At 45.1% G+C, this 18,638-nt stretch overlaps 1 protein-coding gene across 1 annotated transcript; it reads left to right on the top strand.

Annotated features, from left to right (window-relative positions):
• The first annotated feature begins 499 nt into the window (after positions 1–499).
• On the top strand, positions 500–15,952 carry LOC149362734 (chymotrypsin-like elastase family member 2A). The gene is made up of 6 exons (XM_089569801.1): positions 500–600; positions 5,275–5,452; positions 6,818–6,938; positions 9,110–9,248; positions 11,130–11,272; positions 15,293–15,952. The coding sequence occupies exons 1-6, from the start codon at positions 504–506 to the stop codon at positions 15,494–15,496; spliced, it is 882 nt and encodes a 293-aa protein (XP_089425927.1). The 5' UTR covers positions 500–503; the 3' UTR covers positions 15,497–15,952.
• The last annotated feature ends 2,686 nt before the right edge of the window (positions 15,953–18,638 follow it).

An 18,638-nucleotide genomic window follows, 5' to 3' on the forward strand; every position in this document is an offset into this window, starting at 1 on the left:
GAGAGAGAGAGAAAGGAGGTAGAGGGACTCCCGAGAGGAGTGGGATATCTGCGAAAGCCGAGCTCCTATACCGAGCCGCAAACAAAAGTATCAAATGTCTCCCGCATCACAAAGAAAAATCGCTCTTTCTCAATAAAAGCGCACTCGTGTGGCAACTACTCCTGGTCGAGGCAGTCCTCTCTACACAGCGGGGGAGACTTCCGTTTAGTTCTCAGATCACGTACTCTCAGAACCGATAAAGCAATAGAACAAGGAATTAAATGCGGACAGGTGTAAGGAATGCGCGGGTGACCGCGGCACTCAGCTGACTCGTTGGGCGGGGATAAAGAAATTAAAGTAAGGAGACACAATAAAACGGGGAAAGCCGCGAGGAGGCACGTGAACTGAGAAGCGTCTCTTGAGCCATCGCGGAGCTCGTTTCTCAAGGACGCTCGCTGCCCGCGGGAGTAGAGGCGAGGGAAGGCTGGAGGGCACCAGATACTTAGGGGAGCCGAAGCGACCGCATGTGGGACGCCACCGTTAGTGCGCGGACTGAGAGGATGGAAGTGAGCATGCACCTCGTCTTGGCCACACTCGCTACACTCGCTCTGACCTGTAACGGTGAGAAAATACCTTCTCTCGCTTTGGAAGCGTCACGTCGTACCTACTCTGATGGCTGCTCATTGCCCAGTGTCGTTAGTATTAATAGGACTACCTAGGGCGGGTTGCTTTTTGACCCTGACTCTGTATTTCGTAGATTCACAATCCGGAAGAATTCTCAAAGGTGATTTACAGTTATCTGGATGGTGCAGGTTTAGGCCGGGATGATACTTGTATCCCTAAGTTGTGTCGGCACCATAAACGTACTCCTTTATTCTTCATGATTGCGTGAGCTAGGAAATGTACTATTTGGTGGAAGAAGTTTTTTAAAACATTCACCGACGTCCAAAGCGTTGTTTGTCATCATGAGTCGACCTCAGAGAACTTTTTTAGTATACTATATGAGAAGATGGCAAATGTCCAATGTTTCGCTAATACCTTCGCTACCACACTTAGAACTGAGCACAAAACACTATTGCCCTCATCCTCTTCACTACAGACTTATCACTTGTACATCGCGTTGCACTCAGCTATCAGCGGGAACGGTGATAACTGCAGTCAGATCAGATCAGTAGTAGTTCGCGTTCCATTGTTGCACCTAGCAACCTGGATCATGTGACCCACGTTTGACGACACGCCACGTTTAACAGTCGCCCTGCGTATAAAACAACGACATTGCATTCCCTGCTTGTGTGCACATCCTCTATATTCATGTTCCTGTAATTTTTTGGTTCTTCGCTTTTTAGTTTATTTTCAGTGCGATATCCCATACCATTTGCTGCTGTAGGTAGTGGGTGCGATGCAACTTTGTCGCTTTTTTATTTTGCCCCTTCAGCATAATGCATTTGCAATTTCTTCGTGTTGGTAGGACTGTAGTCCAAAGAAAACAAGTTTTCAATGGCAGTCGTACAGTTACGCGCAGCGCTATGTGCATTTTTGGGTTGCCAGGCCTCGTTAGCCTTTACAAGAGGCCGAATACCTCGGCTAACACAAAAAACGCGATCCTTGTGATTGTATATGAGCGTGCATAAATTACCTACTCTGTCTTAAATAATTAAATGAATAAATGAATGATTGAATAAAGGAATGAATGAATAAATGAATGAAAAAATGAATGTGAGTAAGCGGTAGCTTGATGCTGCTTTAGACTACCAGGAAACGTATTCACTTCGAAAAGTATAACAGCTGCTGTCTGTATTAATAGTCTGTTTTTTTTACGCTGTTCCTGTAAAAGGCAGCTTAAAGGGGTAGGGGGAGGCGAGAGAGAGGAGGGGCGAGGGGGGGGGGGTGGAGGGGACTTCACGAGAGTAGCTGTGTTTAAGCTCATCTTGCGGTAAACTCTCCCGGTGTCGAAATACGGTGGTAGCTTTTTGTGCTTCACTCGGCTGCCGCCAGGGGTAATCACGACGAGGGGCGTATGAGCAGTCCTGTGACTATACCACAGTTTAGCACCGTTTGGGTAGCCATTGTATTTCGAAAACACTTTTTGAGGACGCGTTCACGCCCGAAGAAGCGGTTGAGTGGAAAAAAAAAATGCCCTGGCAATCATCAGGTGTCACGAGAAAAATCTGCGTTAGCATTACTGGTTGCACATTTCGCTTTTACATTGATCGCCTACCCAGTCGTCTTTGAAATTATCTTCGCCGTCGCTTTCTCGTTCTTCTTATTAGTGGGCTTTTGGTGGGTGTCGGCACAGTCCTTCACTGTGTGTCGGCCTTCACAGGCTTCACAGAGGGCGCGGTTGGTGCAGGCTCCACGCTCACAGAAGACGCGATGTCTTCGCCGACAGAGGAGTATACTGCTAATGCAGTAAAAATTGGCAGAGCTCTCCTCTTCCATGACCTTTAATTCACGTTTGAAAGCCTGCTGTCTCTAAATGAATGTAAGAGAACACAGTCTGTGCTCTTTTTCTACGCTGACGCACCGTGTTAGAAGTTTGCTACTGACAGAACTTCGCATGGCTGTTTTTAATTGCTTATCGTCAGGATATGGTTTCATTTAACGCCCGTACTCATCCCGCTTGAGCATGGTGATAACTAAAAGTACATCGAGCATTTTAATTCGATCTGCGAAAGAGACTGAATGCAATTTTTGCATAGGCGGATTTAACTCAAGAAAGAAGTGGGCTTTCCTTGTCATAGGGCCCTCTTCCAGCTAATCACGACAGCCGATTCTCAGTGGCCTGCTAGAGTGGCAGTGCAGGGAGTGGCAGATGAAAGGGGATGGTTCCTTCCCTGCATTGTCAAGCTGGCCGGTTCATGAGGATCGGCTGAAGTCATTGGCTGGAAATGGGCCCTTTGACGGGGAATAGCCGCTTCGTTTTTTACTTGTATCCGACTAAAGTACCGGACATGCTCGGAAGGGACGCATTTGTAATTATGTATATTTATCAACGAAGTACTGTGAGTGCTGTCCTGCTTCCGTCGAAATCTTTAAATACTGCCTTTCCTAGCCCGTGGCGAAGCCGTCCGCTGCTTAGAACTTTTGCGCTTTTCACTAAGTGATTGGTTTTATTGGGGTTTAACGTCCCAAAGCGACTCAGGCTATGAGGGACGCCGTAATGAAGGGCTCCGGAAATTTCAACCACCTGGGGTTCTTTCACGTGCACTGACATAGCACAGCACACGGGCCTCTAGAATTTCGCCTTCATCGAAATTCAGCCGCCGCAGCCGGGATCGAACCCGCGTCTTTCGGGTCAGCAGCCGAGCGCCGTAACCACTGAGCCACCGTGGCGGGGTTTTTCGCTAAGTGATGTGCATGCAAACACGCATCGCCTTCTATAGTATCGATGCCCTCTCTAACAAAGCTGATTTTTCGCTCAAAGTAAAGCTCATAAGGATAGCTAAGCGGGCGAGTTGGTGATACAAAATGCAAAAAACAGCGCGAACAAGCGCTGTGTTCCTGTGTTTTCTTCCTTTCGTCCCCGTTTGTTCGCGCTTTTTTTTGCATTAAAGCTCATCTTCTGACCAGAGGCGTTGACATTACTCGAGGGGTGAAACTAAACAAGCAGCGTGCTCTGTTTTACTGGTATGTAATATGGGCTGTGCACAATGAGGTACAGCATTTCCGCGATTTAGATTGTCCATAGAATGAAAAGAAAAATGAGAGAATGGATTTAAGATACATAAGTTACTTCATTTCGAGCAATGTGCCATGACGAAGTATGACCAGAGTTTTTGCAGTATCAACAATGGCAAGTAAGTAACTCTGTTCCGAATGCAGGTATATATGATAGATGCTCTCTAACTCTCATTCCGGTTCTGGTTTATGGCGTTTAACGTGCCAAAGCGACTAAGGCTATGAGAGACGCCGTAGTGGAGGGCTCCAGAAATTTTGTCCTCCTGGGGTTCTTTAACGTGCACTGACATCGCACAGTACACGGGCCTCTAGAATTTCTCCTCCAAAGAAATTCAACCGCCGCGGCCGGGATCGAACCCGCGTCTTTCGGGTCAGCAGCCGAGCACCATAGCCACTGAGCCACCGCGGCGGCCCTAACTCTCATTCCATACCATGATGAGTAAACCCTACAGCAACGGTGGCCAAGTTGTTTGAGCAGCGCCTCCTGAAGTGTGGGTTTTATCTCCAGTGCCGGCGTTCGCTAAAAATGCATATAAGCTTTTCCCTGGCCTTATGCTCGGTTTCTCGGGGTTATAATGGTTGGAAAAATGGGGTATTTCACCCTACTTCGTGCAAGAAAAAAACAAAAACAATGGCGTTCTTCGGCGCAAGGCCTTGAAATCAAATTACTGTTATGAGTAAAAACCTTTCGGTAAATGCCTTTCTGCAGGCCAACCCCGGCACTAAATTGGTACAGACCATCACATGGGAAAAAACGCGTCGTCAAGCAATCTCAAATAGATCGACGATCATAGTGAGGGAAAATGAGTTTTCTAAAGTTATCGGGAGAGGTAGCGTTCCTGCAAAAGGAAAAAGAAAAGAAAACAATGTTGGGGTGCGCAGAAAGCCGGTTCCAAATCCATTTAATAGTTAATTCTATAGATTCCACAGCTAAGGTATTTAAGCAGACTGAAAAAAAGCGAGAAAAGACGCAAAATAAATATCCTTCTTTTGCTGTCACGCGCAAGGAAAACTCTCTGTATCGAGGCACGTGGATTGAAGCAACCTGTACCGCGTGCACTTCTGATGCACGTCCTGCGTAGTCTTGCGTGGACGAAGTTCTGCGAACACTAGCAAGAAGCGGCGAAGTTAATTGGCTGCACTCGGCCTCTTAGCTTCCGTCTTGCATTTCGCGATGTAACCGGATCTGCGAGAGGTGAAACGCACGTTCGTGTGCCTCGGGGCTAAGGAAAGAAGAGCAGGTAGCGGATAAGGAATCTAGTTTTCTTTGTTATTTACTACAGCCAGTTCTGTTTCTTTTTCTTCCTGCAACGCCCGAAGAAGAAGCAAGGGTGGAAGCAGTTTATCTACTTTTTTGTCAGCACTGAAGCACGATCTTGTAGTTTTTTATACTCACTGTAATGGGCGAAAGATTGCTGTCGCGAGCATTTAAACAGTGGCGCCAGAGCTGCCTCATCGCTTATCGCTGAACTAAAAGCTAAAAAGAAATATAAGCGATTGAGTCCACTTACATTTGCTCCGTGCATTAACCAGCATGCTCTGAGAGGTGTGTCTTTGACACGTGTAAGAGCTATTTATTATTCCACTTGCGTAACTTTCTGTTCTTGCGTCCAATAGCGTATCAGCTGTGCGGCACAGCGCCATTGCGACAAGGAACCGCGTTCAGCGAAGTGACACCCTCTCACTGGCCCTGGAACGCTGCCATCCACACCATCGCCAAGTTCCGGCCGGAGCAGTACTGCAGCGGGGCGCTTATCAACGACAAGCACGTGGTCACCGCCGCACATTGCGTCGAGTGAGTGGCGTGTGCCCTCCGGCTTTGCGTTGACTTGCGATTCTCTTAATTCTCTGCTGACCTTTAAAATACGACTCAGGACGTCACCATTAAACTCGTTTTAAGACGCCACGAGCCTTTCAGCCTATAGAAAGAAGTGGTACGAATCTCTTGCGCTTAATCCATAGGGCGACTAGAGAGCATATTCAGTATTCCGTGTACTTGTTTCGTGCCCCTGAGCTAAAAGCCAAATGGAGGTAGTTGACGGACTCGTGCCTCTCGGTTAGTGACCAAAATTGCCGAAGATCTGATTATCCATCCTCGTTTACACCGTAATCTTTCCAAATTGAATGAAATCACTTTGAAGCCATTTGAACCATTGTTTTTTTTTTCAGAAAAAGAAAAAGTAGGCATTAATTTGTACCAATTACTTCGAAAAAAAAAAGACATCAAATCTGGTAGGTATCCGTGCCCCAGTCCTAACGACGTATAACAATAACTTGCTTCAAGAAGTATTATCAGGCAATTAAACTGATCGTAAAGGCTGAAAACCTCAACAATTATTTCATATTTTACTTTCCCGCCATATGCACCACGCGAAACTGTGCACCTGCGCTTGTAAACACACACAGAACACTAAGGAGGCCTATTACTGAAAGATAAAAATACGCCAGATGGCTTGCTTGATAGTTCGGTAGCATTTAGCAAGCACTAATATAGTACATAGGTGCACCGTTATCTGCTTGTCGGCACTTTAAGCAAGTAGGACAACTTGGGTTCCGCTGTCCTAATCAGGGTTACTAACAACGTAAAACGCAAACGCAGTTACTTAAAGCTCTTGAGGCCCAGAGCATGCTCTAAGCTTCAGTTGCTGACATGTTATATCGTAGCCTGTTCAATTTCTGAAGATACACATTAGGCTTTGAAGGCAATATGTTAATTTTTTTTTTCTAAACCATCTCGGTTACTTCACGTACGCAGCTTAAAAAGGCACCTGAAAAATGCGTAGCATCTTTTGCTGCTTGGCGGGTTTCAGCGACGTTCAAGATCTATTGCTGGCACATCTGGCACATTCGTGTCTGGGGTGTCAGAGTTACGATATGCTGGAAGTAGCGCGGGCCCTTGCGCACCGTGCAAGAGTCGGAAGTATTTCGCAGACACTTCATTTAGGTCTCCCTATCATGCAAACAAAACAAAGCGTGAGAGTAATGCTGTTGGGGATGCTTGCAGGTAAACTTGATAACCCGCCAGATTCAGTTTAGAGGTTTGGAACGTGTAGCTGCACACCGAAGTCTTGTTGGCTGTGCTTTGTCGTGTAAAGCCGATTATGTCAAGAACGCCGACAAGCGCGAGTGCCTTCAATGTCCATTGTGCTTTTCCTTTCAGTAAAAGGAGAAGCGACGGTTTGCGAGTTCATTTGGGATCCTGGCGAAGGAACGTACTGGACGAAGGCGAAGTAGCGCTTCCCGTGAAAGAACTTTGCATCCACCGGAACTATTCTGGCAGTGTAAGTATATCATCCTCTTAATGTTACCCACATTTAAGCAACGCGGAAAACTGGCATGCAGATAGAAACGAATGCGAAATGATGGTATTATATTTTTTCAATTCATAAAGAAGTTTCAAATTTGTGACACTAAGCGCTACTTTGTTACGCCTGCCGAGGAAGGGAACCGAATAACAAATCCCGAAGTCGGCATTGTAAGTGGTTTTCGAAAGTCAGCCCTGGTATCAGTACGCACGCATTAATGGAATGGTTGAATCATAACTTTTAACAATTTGACTTGTGAAGGGAGCGCTATAATTTCCGTTCTCTTCGTTCCTGTCACATAAGTTAAAGTTGGAATGTTTACAACTTGAGCAAAACTTGCGTAGTATATGAAGAAGGAGCTTCTGTCAGTGTGGATCTACATAGTCTTTCATCTAAGAATTTGCATAATTTTTTTAAAATTGGCCCTTTCAGTTAGAAGAGCGCTTTTTTTGCACACCATTGTCAGCGGTGAAGTACATAAGAAAACAGTAGAGACCTGCTAACCAGCAGGTTGGTTAGCTAATATTGAATAGTTAACTTTTTAACTATTCTTTTAGGCATCCTAATCATTGAGCGGCGTGTAGCCCACCATATTTAATAGCCATATCTACTTCTAGAATTTCAAAAACGCAGTTGGCCTTGGCTCTGTGGCTCAAGAAATTTTGGTTATGTCGATGAGTTACCTGCACAGAAGAGGTTGCTTTGCTTGCAAGGTTCTCGAAAGCGCTTGCATTTTGGCGCGATGTAGCCGACATTTGTAGAGCCACAGCGCCGAGGGTAACCGCGTTTTGGAAATTCTAAAAACTGATATGGATATTACTTACGCTGAGTTACACGTCGCTCGATAATTAAGTAGCCTAAGGGTAATAGTTAAAAGTAAACTATTAAATATTAGTTAATCATCCGGCTACTTAGCATGTCTGAGCTGTATTCTAGTGTACTACACCGCTTACAATACTATGCCGAAAAAGCGAACTAAAAGGCCTCTTTTTAAAGCTTGTGTAAATGGTTAGGTGATACACCCTGTATAGTGTTCCACTCATCGGTCCCTCCGTGCGCAGCCATATAGCAAGCAAATAAACATTACTGAGGCAAATGAAACTCAAGTGTGCACCCCCTTATAAAATGAAGGAGGACACTCGCAAACCACTGTCGCTTGTTTACGTACGCTAACGAGGGCGAAAAGTCTTGAATGGTTTTTCGGGCGTATCGCTCATCCTGTCCACCAGAACAACCACCAGCAGCTCTACACTAAGGGCAGGACAAACTTCTCCCCTAATTCCCCTCAACTTCCCTTCTATCCTTAGCCATTAAGCGATACCTATATTAGGAGAATTTTTGCAAAGTACACAGCGTTGTCTGAGGCTCGTAATACGTACAAAAGTACGTTGTTGGGCAAGTTGGGGCGCACCCAAAGAGTGTTATCTACTTCTACATGAGCCACAACAGGATGCGGGGCGGGTAGCCATGGGGTGATCTCTAGAAGTTCGCAAATGTTATTTGATTGACTTAAGAGTGAGGGCGTTTTCTTCTTGACAAGGGGGGGTGGGGCTGCTGTAGAGATACTATGGGGAAGAACGAAACGTCTGCTTTTCATCTGAACGAAATATACGTCACTCGTTATCAGCCGTGTATCGTTCCTTTAATATTACCACAATAAAAGTGCCACAGATGCTTTTTAGTGAATGCCCACTGACTGAGTCTCTTTGGCCTGAAATAAACGGGTGAAATCTTTCAAAGAAACAAACATGCTGCGCCAAGTATTTTTACACTCGGCAAAACTTGTCCCTGTATGGTTTGTAGTACAAGCAACTAAGGAGAGAAAAAAGCAGTCTCGCGCGCAATGCACACTTTTGGTTTTCACCCGCCAAGGTGATTCTGTAGCTTTGGTGTTCTACTGCTGATTCCAAGGTCACGAGTTGCTCGATCCCGACCGTAGCGGCCGTATTTCGATGGAAGACAAATACAAAAATGTCCGCGAGCTGTACGATCTCAGCGCACGTCGTAGAACTTCAGGTCGAAGAACTTCAGGTAGTCTAAATTAATCCGGAGCTCTTCTCTAAGGCGTGTTTATGACCCATGGGTTGAGTCGGGACGGTAAGCTTGACAATTTAAAATTTCTTCCCCTCTGGTTTCTATGCATTCAGGCCAACGACATCGCCATCGTAAAGCTCGCAGAGCCAGTCGAGTTCACGAGCGGAATAAGGCCGATTTGCCTGCCCCGAAGAAACGAACACTTACCCAAGGACTCGGGAGCATACACAACAGGATGGAGTGCAAGAAAAGGTAGGGGCTTCTTGTTTAATGTTTCTTTTTGATTAGAAATGATTTAATGGCCCAAGGGCATATCATACTCCTTGAATTCGTGGCGAAGTGGTAGCCTTTATGCTTGTCGGTGGTGCTGTTAGTGGGCACATGGCGCGTAAAAGCCACGATTACGGCGTCTGATCGTACTCCTACCGACGCGCGTTGGGAACTTTGAGGGGCAATTGTCTGGGTCTAAAACATTTTTTGCCGTACTACCTTGAATGCAGGATCATCCTAGCTAAGAAACACATGATTTAAAAAAAAAATTAGCTTTGAATTCAAAAGGCAGAGAATACTCCTCCGGGACTTCGTTGCAACCAGAAAACGAGGCTCTCGTAAAATTCTGTTCAAATATTAGCATCAAAATTTGTGTTCGAAAATGAAGAGGCAGAGGCCGTGCTCTTTTTGTTATCTTGGTTTTTAATCGCATTATAGAGAGCCAAATTGTGAAGCTTATATTACTAGACGCGTGTCTTCGGATTGAAGTGATCGTGCGTTGAAATATTAATCTCAGAATTTGTGTTCGGGCATGAAGAGGCAGAGATTATACATACGTCTTCACATCAAAGTGATTGCAGAGAGCGAACGTTCTGGTGCAATTAACTCAAAACCTCTTGCGTCTGTCCACTGATAGAGTGGCCTTTATTCTCAATTTAAACCAGTAGCAGAGATTACCTAGCATTTGACTTTTTAAGAACTTGCGCTGTCTCCCACCATACAACGCCTTTTTAGCTCTATTTTGATTCGAGCGTTTGTATTATGTTAGAAAAATCTTTGATCATTCTTTTGAGCAGAACGGTAAGTTTCCAGTTGGCTCTGCTCAAGAACGACCAGAAAATTCTTAGCGCTTTAGTGGCGCACTCTGAACAAAGTGTTTTATCTCTCTTACCTGTGTGTCTTCTAACCCAAGATCTGAATAGATACTATATATTTTGTTTGTGTTCGAAACTATTCATATGCTCGTTGCTGTTGAGGACAGCGTTGTTGTTCAGCCCCAAAATATACATAGGTAAAGTACGAGAGTTGCAATCAGGGTTAGTTGTTACATTATCTTAGAAGGCACTAGAATGCATATAGAAGCAGCTAAGTTTCTTCTATCACCGGCCAAAGCACTTAGTTATTTCCCAATCATTGTTGTTCATGTGGTCTTGGTGTGTTGCGGTTGATTGGCTGGCTTTCCTCGGAGACGGACTTGTTTCGATAAAGCACAGCTGTTAGTTTCAGTTCCTGTCTGTGCCTCGTCACTTCTCTGTCCTTCGCCTTTTGACTGCTTTATTTATTCAAGAGTAGTGCCCGAATCAAGCAGAGTTGAATGCTTCATTCGTTAGAGTGCTCGGGCGATGTCAATACGTTTAGCTTTTTTTTAGTTAAGGTGATGGCAGTATACATCATTTCCTAGTGATACAATTTGAAGGGCCACTAAGCAGCACCCAATTCAGTTCGCTTTTGGTAAAAATGATTATGTCATTCTTTCGGCCTAGTTTGATGTTTGGCAGCAGAACAATCGGTGTTTATAGCTGAGAAAGTTGCATTTCAGATGTTTCTGCCGCTCGATTCAAATACCGCAAAGGACTTACTCCTTACTGGCAGTGTAGTCGACCTTCAGGAATCTACGCCGAAAACGCTATGTCGAGGCAGAAGTTTAGTTGCGAAATGGGTCGGTGATGACATCACCTGTGTTTAATTTTTCGACCCTTTGTATGTGATACAAGCTGAGTTTGCCGGGAAATTAATACCTTCTTTCCTTTAGAACGCGTTACTATATCGATACAGGCCAACTTCAATTTCTCCTCAGCGTCCCTTCAGGTTGCGCGTCCCACTGCTTTTACCTCACCTGCACGGTGCGCCTCTCTTGCGCAGGAAAGCCAGCCCGTCGCACGAGGAGGACGCTGCAGGAACTAAAGCTGACGCTGATGAACAAAAAGAAATGCGTAAGGTCCTTCGACGTCATCCTATCCGAAGACGTCCTATGCGCACCACACGATTACGGATCACTGTGTGAGGTAAGCATTGTGTAATTAAGTTTGCTGGCTCTAAAAGTGCGAACCAACGCGGTGCTATGGAATCATTTGCAGTAAGAACTGAGCAGGAGAACAGGAAACAGCTTAGCACAGAAACAGTGTTGCTAAAACAAAGCAACAGGTTTAGTGGCTGGACTTGCGTTCTGAAACTCCTTTTGAGTTGTGTACATAAACGTGTTCAATCACTACATTCTATCGCCATAAACACCTGAGCCAAATAAAGCAATTCTACACGCGTTAGATAATGTGCAATTCTTTCTGGCGATTTTTTTTATGCTCATGGCCTCCTCCGTTGCACGCTCTTACGTAATTCGGTTCATAAATGACTATTGGTTAGATTTTTTCTGTTGTCACACAACTACTATGGGCGCGGCCAATCAGCAACGTTGTTTTGGTTTTTTTCTGGTGAAAAATATGTGGCGAAATAATATTGGGAATTTAAATTTTCTTAATAGGGAATATCGAAACATCCAGTGTCAGCCTTTGAAGGCTAATGAGATGGCCTTTTCGAGTTGACCTTTTATGAAATTGCCACTCATTTCTTCTATATCGTAAAGTACATAAACTGCATATGTATTCACTGCATTAAAAATGCGAGCGACACCATTTTATTAATGGTTAACGCAGGACGAGTAAATGAACGAACTTCGAAAAGCACATTTTGCTCCTTCAATACGTAGAACCATAATGCCGAATCAGAAAACTTAAGAACTGGCTTCGCTTAGGGTTGACGGTCTTCAATTCCGGAATGAAATCATAAGGGCCTAGAACAAGATTAAAAGCTGAAGAGATATTTTAGTTAAGTAATTGTCCTTTCGCTTAGCTCTATCACTTACATAATAATCCACCTGCACAGACTGCACCGACGCATCTCGTATTGTTTTAGCATAAAATTCCGAAAAGGATTAAGAAATCACTCGGTATAGGTGCAAAAGTAAAAACAAAAACAAAATTAAAGATTACATAAACAAAACATGAAATTAAGCTTTGTTCAATTGATGATACATATACGTTTAACTTGTTTCCGGGTGTGCCACTGTTAGTTCAGCAGTGTCGACTATGTTTGGCTGATCCTCCTGTCGTGGAACCGTTTGATGTGCAAGGCCTCCACCTTCAGGCGTAATTCGCCAGAAATGTCAACGTTGCTGGAAACTTTTTTTTGTGGTTTGTGCATGGTGAACTATTCAATGACGAGAATGCATATTTTTGCGTTAGGCGCCCAGATTTGATTATTCGGTACCGTTTCCGTTTCATGCATCCTCACTATAGCTGCTTCGTGGTATCATAAATGCCTGTTTATGAGAACAGCCGCTGAACACCAGATCGATGCACATGTTCGCTGATGTCGCCTGCTTTGCGTTGGTTTCGAGGGTGAAGTCCTTTGATGCGACGTAGACTTCGAATTGCTTGCGCTTCATGTGGTCCACCTAAAGTCGATCCGAGGTGTTGAGCGACTTTTTTTTTTGTGAGAGCGCGCTTCATCCAACAGAGATGACCTTATCACTTAGCGAACAAGGGAGGGAAAATCTCAGAGGTGCTTGCCAACGTTTCGACAAGAGGGCTTATCTTCGTCTGAGCAAAGCGTTCAACATTGGCGGGATTCAAATATGGTCATGCCTCCGGGGAGGAAGGCCCAATGAGAAAGGGAGACAGGGAGGAAAGGCCCTCCCCGGACCTTCCTCATCCAAAGGGTGACCCTACTTAAAGGTGCACTGAAGAGGAATCTGAACTCATCTTTTTGCCGCGGGAACTCGATCTACATGTTCCCAGCATTCTTAGAAACTTCAATTTATTGTTCTTTGCGGCCGATTTCTCTAACTTAAATTGGATTAACATCCGGCTCCCGCCTTTTTTTTCTGAATTCCCCGCAAACGGTGAAAGAAGTCGACCAACGCATGGAGTGCCTTTCAGGCAGTCGCGTGGCGGCTTTGCTTTCGCTTTCATTTTGTTTATTTTAGGTTTTCGTGAATAAATAGGTCTAGTCAGAGACCACGTAGCTGCAAGTTAGGCCCACGGAAATAAAAATACGCGTAGACTCTCTGCTTTCGCCGATCACTGCGTATCACTCCGCCGATGTCAAAGGGCAAGTCGCCACAGGACTGGGTGAAAGGTTGGTCGACCTCTCCCACCGTTTGCGGGAAATTTTGAAAAAAGAAAGGCTGGAGCCCGACGTTAATTCGATTTAGAGTAATGAAATCGGCTGCACAGGGTAATAATTTGCAGTTTCCAACAACGCTCGGAACGTGTAGATCGAGCTCCAGCGGTAAAAATACGAGTTCAGATTCCTCTTCAGTGCACCTTTAAACCACGCCAATGCTGAACGCTTTGCCCAGACGAAGACAAGCCCTCTTACCGAAACGTTGGCAAGCACCCTAAGGCTTTCCCTCCCTTGTTCACTTTGTGATTATCAAGAACCAGCTGAACAACGCCTATCTAGCAGAGATGAAGATAGGACTAATAAGCGCAGGCACAGACTCTTGCGCTCTTCTTCGCAAACTCATCACCGCACCCGCACCTGTACCCTCTCACTCATAATCCCCGCCAACTGCGCGGATGCTAGGATGGGGACGCCGACCTTGTGATTCCCACGCACCTTGGCAATAGTTCGTGGCGTTTGTAAAAAAAAAAAAAACCGAAGATATACATTCCAAAATTTGCATTAGCATAGACAGCGTACATGCCCCTGGTTTCTAGGAAACCTAACTATGAAGCCGATGGAACGCGGAAGAGATGTTCGCAGTTCTGGTTGTAAAGGAATATCGGGGATGAACTGTAGTGGCGTCCGTCAATAAACTACCCATTTCTTACAACAGAGACGCCACTTTCAGTGAAAACGGAGTTTTTCCAAGCTAGTTAAGGTCCATAATGGATAGATACGGAGAGAAGGCGAGCGTATCATTGGGGGCAGAAAGTTAAGTGGGTGGATGATATAAAGAAGAGTGCTGGAATAAGGTGCCGCCGTTTACACAGGACAGGGCTAATTGGAGACATATGGGAGAGGTCTGTGTCCTGCAGTGGACGGAGTCAGGCTGATGATGATGATGATGATGATGATGATGATGATGATGAGTAGACTGCTGTTGTGATAATGCGTATGATCAGCACTAGCTGGTACTCGGTATCTTTCTCAGTTGTTGCATTTTATTTGAATGGTGTTGCAACGCGCGATTGCCTGACGGCCACGTTTTTTTGGGAAGGTTTGTAAGGAGGTTTTCATGCCGCGAAAAATATGTTTACACCGGCTTGTATATCTTGTATATCTTTTTGGGCACTCTGTTTCTGCCACAAACAGCATGCGTCTTCGGCTCTGGCCTCCCGCATACGTTTATCGAAAAGGGCATGACACTCCGCATGGGCTGTGTGGATGGACCTCCCGCAGAACGTCTGGCTTTCCATGTCGCCGCTGGCGGCATTATCATAACTGCGCATTATCATAACTGCTAATGCGCAGGCGCGCATGATGTTGCGCCTTCAGATAATTGGAGAATGTTTTCATGACATGGATTTTAATTCGTTTGCGGGCAGCTTTTTTCAACCTCGCAAAACAAAATAAAAACAGTCGATTTCTTCAAAGAAAAAAAAATCACGCAGCTGTCCTCGGTGTCCATTTAATAATGCTCATTCCTGCTTATTCGCTCAGCTAGCTAATTGTTTTAAGAGGCATCTTCAATTCACATTTATTTTACGGGATGGAAGTTTTGGGAACTCGTGCTTCTATTAATACAACTAGCCTAAATTGTTGCTATTATCTGCGTAGAAGCGTTGCGTTGGTGTGTATTGTCGCAAACGTACTTTAGGAAATGAATGTGAATGCTTTTTGTTTCTCTTTCTATGCGCTCTTCGTAAATCCTTTATCTTATCATCTTCCGTCGTTGGTGCCTACTTGAAGCATGAGCACCTGCTACAGGGCGTGCCATTTAACAAAATTACCAAAGCGCATGAACTGCCCTTTTATGCAGCAGTCCGGCACAGTAGCCTGAACTGGCCGTTTTTTATGTGCAGGGAGACAGCGGGGCGCCCGTGATGCAGAACGTTGGTGGGCAGTGGTTCCTCCAGGGAGTCCTCTCCGGAGGCCCAGCCACGTGCGGAGACCCGACGTTGCCCATGGTCTTCACTCGTGTCGCTAGTTTCGTCGACAACTTCATCACCGCCTACCTGAAGGCCAGAACTGAAAGTCAGAAGGTGGCGATTTGTACACTCAAATGATACAGTCATCCGGACCATCGACATTACCTAGAAGCATGTGTGACTGTCGCAGCTTTCAGAGACTATCCTTATAGGTAGTCTTTCGTAGTGCCGTATACGTTCACATTTCATTTCAATTGATTAAGAGAGTATGAGTTCCACAATGAGGGATTATTTATTATCTTTATTAAGGTGTGTGTGCAATGTCAGTGGACCCTTTGATGTCGTTATCGCCATTATTTATGTACTGCTTTCTGGCTTTCTATTTTTGTCATCCACCCTTGAACTTGCTTATGTGATCACTGTGTTTTTGTAAGGCGTGCAAGTTTCATATAGTTGAGGCTTTAATAATCACTTAGGATTGTTAAGAGGAGAGTTCTAGTCAATATATAACTTCTTTGGCGTCTCCGATTAAATTCCAGCGCCTTTGGAAGGCTGGCACAATAAAGCACTCTCAAAGAAAGATTTGAGCTCATTGAATAACGCTTTGATGCTGCGTCTTATTTCTCATTTGAGTGTATTCGGTCCGTGGCGTCCAACTTTTTCTCCTTCGCCAATATTCAATGGGAATGAAAGCGAGAAGTGGACGCTGAAGATTTGATGTCCGGTACACAGAAGAGGGTTGCTACAAAGATATCAAGCACGCCTGTCAAGAAGCAGGAAATAAAAGAAAGCTGTAAACAATTCAGTGCAACGCATTTCTTTGTTGCTGTTTTCTGCTAATATGCACCTTGCGCATTTGCGTGATCGACACGATTATAAGCTGCTACTTTAGCGAGGAGCACGTAATGCATCCTAATTCACTGCTATTATTCAGCATTTTTTAACAAAAACAATAGCGTCGTCTAGTGGCGCGCGTAGCCAGAAATATTGTTCGGGGGGTGTTATACTCGGTGTTAAAAAAAATGAAAAGAAAGACAGCATGGACTCAATCGATATCGTGGTCATTTGTCTGCTTTAATAAAGCCGATGCGGTAGTTTCGTTCACTGTAATACGACTGCACACAGGACTCTGAGGACTTGATTAATAAAGAACGTTTATTCTCTCACATAAAAACACTTTCACGAAAAATCACGTCCATTTGCAATATTTTTCCCATAATATAAAACTACACAAAAGCTTCAGCTCTACAACAAAGTCGGGAACTTTGAACGGATGGCATTTGTAATCTGTCATTTCTCATATGAACCAGTGCCCGGCCTCAGAGTCGCTTAAAAAAAAGCACTTTTTATTTTCGCGATGGTTTATGGCAATTTTAGGACAATGCAGAGAATGAAACAGTAGGCTCGCTTAAAATGGTATGCTTTATTGTGTGAACTGCGCCTACTAATTAAAGAATTGCCATACCTTGTGCGATGGCGAAGAAGAATGGCTCTTGAAGAAAAGGGTACGAGTGCCCAAACTATGGAGAGGTGCCCTCCATGTTCGATCCCTTCCTACCAAATTGGACAGAGAAGACCACACTGGACGGCGTCAGGCGCGGGCCCTGTACCGCCGTTATGGCTCTAAACAAAGTATTTTCTACGTAGACGTTGCGGGCCACACTATTCCAGGGGAGGATGGCACACGGCCGCAGTCATTCACGAGGACAGATAGATGGACGGCCTCAATTTTAAGGCCCCTAGCGCAACCCACTCGGAGGAGGTAGCAACGACCTCGCTACCTCCCACCCTCAATCAAAATTTATCTTATGCGACTTGCGAGGGGCCTGTCGGAATTATGAGCTGGGCTGGATAACGTCTACAGCACAAAGAATACTTCCAAGAGCAGCTCGAGATCAGGGTCCCAAGATCCGATTTCTCATTTGGACGCCAGGTCACCAGGGTCTACCAGGGAACGAGGCCGCCAACTCGGCCGCCCGCGCACTTAATAACCGGGATCACGATCTGGATCAGGACACCTGTCCTCTTTTAACATTCAAAAATATATCCGCTCATTACCGAGACTAGCACCGTCAGTACCCGGCTCCTCTCAAGGGCCTAGGAAAAGCGGGCGAAAGAATACTTCTTAGACTCTATACTAACGCTCTACTGTGTCCGGCAGTACTCAAACATTGGATCCTTCATATTCTGGCCTCTGCTTATCCACATGGTCTGAACACGCCAGCGAAATCCTTCTCTTCCACCCCTGACCCATTCCCCTACTCAAGAGGACTGGGAGGTGGCCCTGCTCGGCTGCCACGACTTGCAGGCCCAACAAGCCCTGGTTCAGCGAGCTCGTGTGGCGGTCAGACCAATGGGGTCCCTGATTAAGGCCGATTCACACGACGGTCCGCTCGCCCGCGGCCTGCGCACTACGTGTTCATGCGTCATCACAATGAGAGACGCGCTGTCGGCCCGCGGCCTGCTCAGTGCGCCTCTCAATGTGCTAACGCATGAACACGTAGTGCGCAGGCCGCGGGCGAACGGACCGTCGTGTGAATCAACCTTTAAGGGGCTCCACCTAGTATTGTGAGTGGAGCTGCCCACTAGAGGCTGCTTCCCTGTCAACCTCTCTGTAAATATTATAAAATGCTTATCATCACCATCATCCGTCCGTTTGCTATTACAGAGCCCCAAATACGTGCATCATTATTTTCAAGAATATCATTCTTTTAAAGAGTCTGTTAGCACTTATTTAAGCCAGTTATTAAAGAGGACCCAAGTGAAAACGCATCACTCAAAGCTAGTACCATGAAGCCTACGCAAAAGAACAATTCATGAATATGCAGAAATTTAGCGGCTAAAGAATCGGTAAAGGAATCTTAAAGACAAATATTTTATCACTCTAGGGATTGCGTTTTTCTGTTTGTTATTTTTGCTCGCAGTGATGATTCAGTGACTTTAGCATTTGTAGGCTCGACTCAGGGTCCCGAAAAATATTATTAATAACTATATATGAGCAATACACGATTGCCCCCATAGTCTGGCATAGACACCTCAAAGTCCTGAATCTACGCAGAAACGTGTGACATATTTTTGGGTTCTAAAACCTGATGTTTGCTCCATAACTTCCAACTGCGGAAGAAATGTTTGCATACATTACATGAGCTCAGTGATTCGAACTTGAAAGAAGAGAGGAAATAAGGAAATAAGGGCTGAGTTGACGTAGCCATACCCTCTCCGCGTGGCATAAGTCTTATATCTGAATCATTCACAATGTATATTTTTTTTCTACGTGTAC

This window comes from Amblyomma mixtum, chromosome 2, assembly GCF_055824585.1.
Source record: "Amblyomma mixtum isolate Tamu chromosome 2, ASM5582458v1, whole genome shotgun sequence".
Lineage (NCBI taxonomy): Eukaryota > Metazoa > Arthropoda > Arachnida > Ixodida > Ixodidae > Amblyomma > Amblyomma mixtum.

What these genes read in the sequence shown, in the direction of transcription:
- LOC149362734 (XM_089569801.1), top strand. Translation starts at nt 504, where the DNA reads ATGTGGGACGCCACCGTTAGTGCGCGGACTGAGAGGATGGAAGTGAGC. An exon ending in ACTCGCTCTGACCTGTAACG is followed by an intron (nt 601 to 5,274) that starts GTGAGAAAATAC and finishes TGCGTCCAATAG; the next exon opens with CGTATCAGCTGTGCGGCACA. An exon ending in ATTACGGATCACTGTGTGAG is followed by an intron (nt 11,273 to 15,292) that starts GTAAGCATTGTG and finishes TTTTATGTGCAG; the next exon opens with GGAGACAGCGGGGCGCCCGT.